This window comes from Triticum dicoccoides, unplaced genomic scaffold, assembly GCF_002162155.2.
Source record: "Triticum dicoccoides isolate Atlit2015 ecotype Zavitan unplaced genomic scaffold, WEW_v2.0 scaffold131294, whole genome shotgun sequence".
Taxonomy (NCBI): Eukaryota; Viridiplantae; Streptophyta; class Magnoliopsida; order Poales; family Poaceae; genus Triticum; species Triticum dicoccoides.
Genome location: NW_021192519.1, coordinates 1,983 through 5,892, shown reverse-complemented (window position 1 = coordinate 5,892; position 3,910 = coordinate 1,983). Strand labels below are relative to the sequence as shown.

General features: G+C 42.5%; 1 protein-coding gene across 3 annotated transcripts; it reads left to right on the top strand.

Moving 5' to 3' along the window:
- The first annotated feature begins 971 nt into the window (after nucleotides 1-971).
- LOC119343527 (replication protein A 14 kDa subunit-like) lies at nucleotides 972-3,573 on the top strand. 3 transcript variants are annotated; one of them, XM_037614439.1, is made up of 3 exons: nucleotides 972-1,119; nucleotides 1,973-2,233; nucleotides 3,138-3,573. In XM_037614439.1, exons 2-3 carry the CDS (start codon nucleotides 1,975-1,977, stop codon nucleotides 3,200-3,202), a joined length of 324 nt encoding a protein of 107 aa, XP_037470336.1. In that variant the 5' UTR covers nucleotides 972-1,119; nucleotides 1,973-1,974; the 3' UTR covers nucleotides 3,203-3,573. The 3 variants fall into 3 exon arrangements, with proteins under 3 accessions (XP_037470336.1, XP_037470337.1, XP_037470335.1); XM_037614440.1 differs by having other exon boundaries at nucleotides 984-1,115; XM_037614438.1 differs by having other exon boundaries at nucleotides 990-1,119; nucleotides 1,953-2,233.
- The last annotated feature ends 337 nt before the right edge of the window (nucleotides 3,574-3,910 follow it).

The window sequence follows — 3,910 nt, the reverse complement described above, 5'->3', positions numbered from 1 at the left end:
CGACAACCATATGGCTCCTGACAGTTGCCGATAACTTTGTTACTAAACATGATCATCTCATACAACAATTTATATCAAATCATGCCTTGACCATATCACATCACAGCAAGCCCTGCAAAAATAAGTTAGACGTCCTGTACTTTGTTGTTGCAAGTTTTACGTGGCTGCTACGGGCTTCTAGCAAGAACCGTTCTTACCTACGCATCAAAACCACAATGACTTTTCGTCAAGTGTGTTGTTTTAACCTTCAACAAGGACCGAACGTAGTCACACTTGATTCAATTAAAGTTGGAGAAACAGACACCCGTCAACCACCTTTGTGCATAAGCACGTCGGTAGAACCAGTCTCGCATAAGCGTACGCGTAATGTCGGTCCGGGCCGCTTCATCCAACAATGCCGCCGAACCAAATTGTGACATACTGGTAAGCAGTATGACTTGTATCGCCCATTAATGCAGTGTACTAATGCCAAAAAAGATTATAAAATATGTACTCAATATGGAGATGTTCGTGCAGTGCAGAACCACGGTCCGTCCTATGACATTTTCCACTAGAGATGAGGTGGTGGAGTTTATCATCTACTCCGTCCGTAAAGAAAAAATATAAGTGTAAAGAAATATAAGTGATCTAAACAATCTTAAATCTCTTATATTTCTTTATAGAGAAGTAATTTAGTTTAAATTATGCGACTGGAAAATGGTGCAAATTTCATTTGCGTTCGGCGCATGGTTGGGTGTCAGCCAACATTTCTAGTGTTTGTTATACTGTCATGATTGAAGATAAATAAATCGATAGGTTTCGTTAGAAAAAAAGAATGCGTTAACCGAAGGCGCAGACGGACATTTATTTTGTTTTCGCACGTCCAGAGCATGGCGAGCCCGCGGCGGCGAAATCGCGCGCCAAAAATTGGCGCGCTCAGATTTGGCAGGGCTGGTGTTGGCGCCATCCAACCAGCCCATTTCACGCCCGCGGCTCCCGCTGGCAAGTAAAGTACTCATCTCGAGCCCGCCCAGCCCCCTCGCTCCCTCTCCCAAACCCCCCAGTTTCCATAGCCGCCGCCAAGCCGAAGCGCCGGACCCTTCAGCGCCGCCGAATTGCCGACTGCTCTCACCAAGGCGGGTACGCCACCTCGAACTCCCCTCTCCTCCTCCTCCTCCTCCTCCTTCCCCACGTCCCCTACCGGTCTACGGCATCGGTGTGTCCCCATCGATTTCTTCTGCCGTGGCATGAAAGCCCCTAGCGCAGCTTGCTTGGATAGATCCGAGTCGCATCCAGTTTAAATCGGTCCTCGCTCGCCGTGACCAATCGAATCCGGAAACACAGTTTTGTGGGTGGTCTTGTTTCGATCGATGGCGGTGATTCCTTTGTTCTATCGGAGCTCTCACTCCTTTATCGGATTTGTTTCTGGCATGAACTCGTTAATATATCCATCACTTGATCGATATGATTGAGTTTTTTTTTTTGCGAGGATATGATTGAGTTAATGTTGTACGGAGAGCGCGAGATCAATCCACTGTAGCGTAGGGATCTGATGTGCATATGCCCTGGTCGGAAACCACTGAAATGTAGGGCTATAACCAAGCATGTGATTTAGAGAGGTCATTTTGCCAGTATATATGAGCAGATTTTGATAACATAAGTTTTTTTTTGCGAATAAACATAAGTTGTTAATGCTGTCACTACCGTGAACTATAGTAGCCACTATAGTAGCCAAACTGTCTGGTTAATCAGCATGTATTGTTGTATCTTGCTCATCCCTAATTTTTTTTTGCATGGCTGACACTTTGTAGCATGGTTATCTCTTATCAGCGCCACAACTTTAGCTACACTGATAGGGCACTATGTGCAATCTTCTTCCATGTGGTTGGTTAGCATGATGGAATGACTATGGGATTTGTCAATTTACTTGTTCTCCATGCTATCTGATGACAATGCTGAATTGAGTTGATTAGTTTGATGCCACACCATGCAGAGATGGATACTTCAGCTCCTTCACCATTTGTCAATGGAGAGACTCTGAAGATGTTTCCTGGGCGACGAGTGCGCACAGTGGTTCAAGTCCAACACAATGAAGGTGGAGTTCTTCTCGGGCTGTCCACTGATGGACATCAGTTGACTATCAGAGGTGCCACTGGTGCCCCTGAACCACCACACTACATTGAGGTTATTGGGATCGCTGACAGCAGCCTGTCCATCCGTGCTGAATCTTGCACTGATTTTGGTGAAAACTTTGGTGAGATATGATGTGCCTTTTGGATTATAGTGTCTTTCTTTGCACTTCATTACAGTTAATGTGATTGTTAGTTAATTCTTCTCGCTGCAATGGGGTTTGACTTTCAATTTTTCAAAATTCAACCTTGTTTCCTTTTACATAATTCCATAGACATAAGAGGAGCTGTACCTATATTGATGTTCCATTACCACCTTAGATCTGTGAGGAGAAGGTGAATGAATACGAAGCATACATTTTGATTACTCTATGAACGTGCTTTGTTCCTGAACCGGTTTGCTGCTTACCGCATGGCTTTGTTATTCTTCGTTTAAGTCAACATATATTAATACATGTCTAGTTCAAATCTAATTTTGTTTGAGAGCATCGGAGAAACCCAAGTGACTGCTTGTGTTTATCTGAATGCTAAATCTAGAAGCTGTTTCCCTTTTATTATCTGGAACAACCAAAACTGGAAAGCCAAAGCTGACTTAAGCTATTGGGCAGAACAGAGTATCTACCTAGTTATGTTTCTTCAGATGCTCTAATTAACTTAGCTTCATCCATGAAATGGTGCCTAATTTATTATGATTGACCATCATCTTTGGATTGATGTCAGGGTGACTGCAAACATTGTTTATCGTGGGAGGAGAATTTATTGTAGCTTACGAGCAATCATTCTGAATATGTAGGGTTATTTACTTATTTAGCTCACCAGTGCAGCATTTCTTATGACAGCTTGCCAAGATATCTTCATTAACAAGCACATTTCAGCCTTTTGTAGTTATTTTATTCTGCACTTCCCACACAAACAGAAATAATTCTACTTAGCCCTTCTTTTTCTTGAGTCAACATCTTTGTTTGTGATCCAACATTATCTATCTCTTTTCAGAACCTCATTGATCTCCCAACCATGTTAATCTTGCAGATGGTGTGGCATTCAACGGGCTATGCAAGCTTGCGAATGACAAGTACAAGTACCTGTTCCTGTAGAATTCAGCATCACACAGAAGGCGTTTGGAAAATCAAGCATGCTCGTCATTGATGATGTGTTTGCCGCTTTAAGATCTGTTCAAATGTTACTTTACTAGCATCAGTAATCAGTTACTTAGGGTCAACTTTGCGCACTTATCAGGACATGTTAACCTAATCTATGTTGTAGCTGTATGAGGGTAATTGTGTGTACGCCCCTTGCAGTTGGAGAGCCTATAGCTTTTGCTGCTTCTAAGCAAAGTAAACCAAAGCTTTATGTTACTATCACATGGATTTGGACCCTGGAAAGGTTCACTTGCGTCTGATGATCCTGTATGCACCTTGATGATTTCTGATGAATCCTTCATAGCCCAGACTACTTGCAAGCTGAATGCTTTGGTGGAAACTATATCTGTTGATCAAACAGGTCCTGTTGAAAATGATTTGTGAACTCTATATTGAATGTCCGAAGCCACCTGATTTGTGCTCTTGTAGCAGAGAGCCTTCTATTTGATCGTTTTATGGTTTAGATCTCTGTTTAGAACTTCCACCCAAGTGATTGTGTTAACACACACACACACAAACACACACACACAAAACTGATGGTGGTGAATTCAAGGGAGCTTTTTGGTTGGCGTTGGACTATCAGTTGAAATTTCCTCCAAGTTCAGTGTAGCACAAGGCCAATTTTATGATCTAATCAAGTATATAGTGATCTAAAACGTCTTA

What these genes read in the sequence shown, in the direction of transcription:
- LOC119343527 (XM_037614438.1), top strand. Translation starts at nt 1,957, where the DNA reads ATGCCACACCATGCAGAGATGGATACTTCAGCTCCTTCACCATTTGTC. An exon ending in TGATTTTGGTGAAAACTTTG is followed by an intron (nt 2,234 to 3,137) that starts GTGAGATATGAT and finishes TTAATCTTGCAG; the next exon opens with ATGGTGTGGCATTCAACGGG.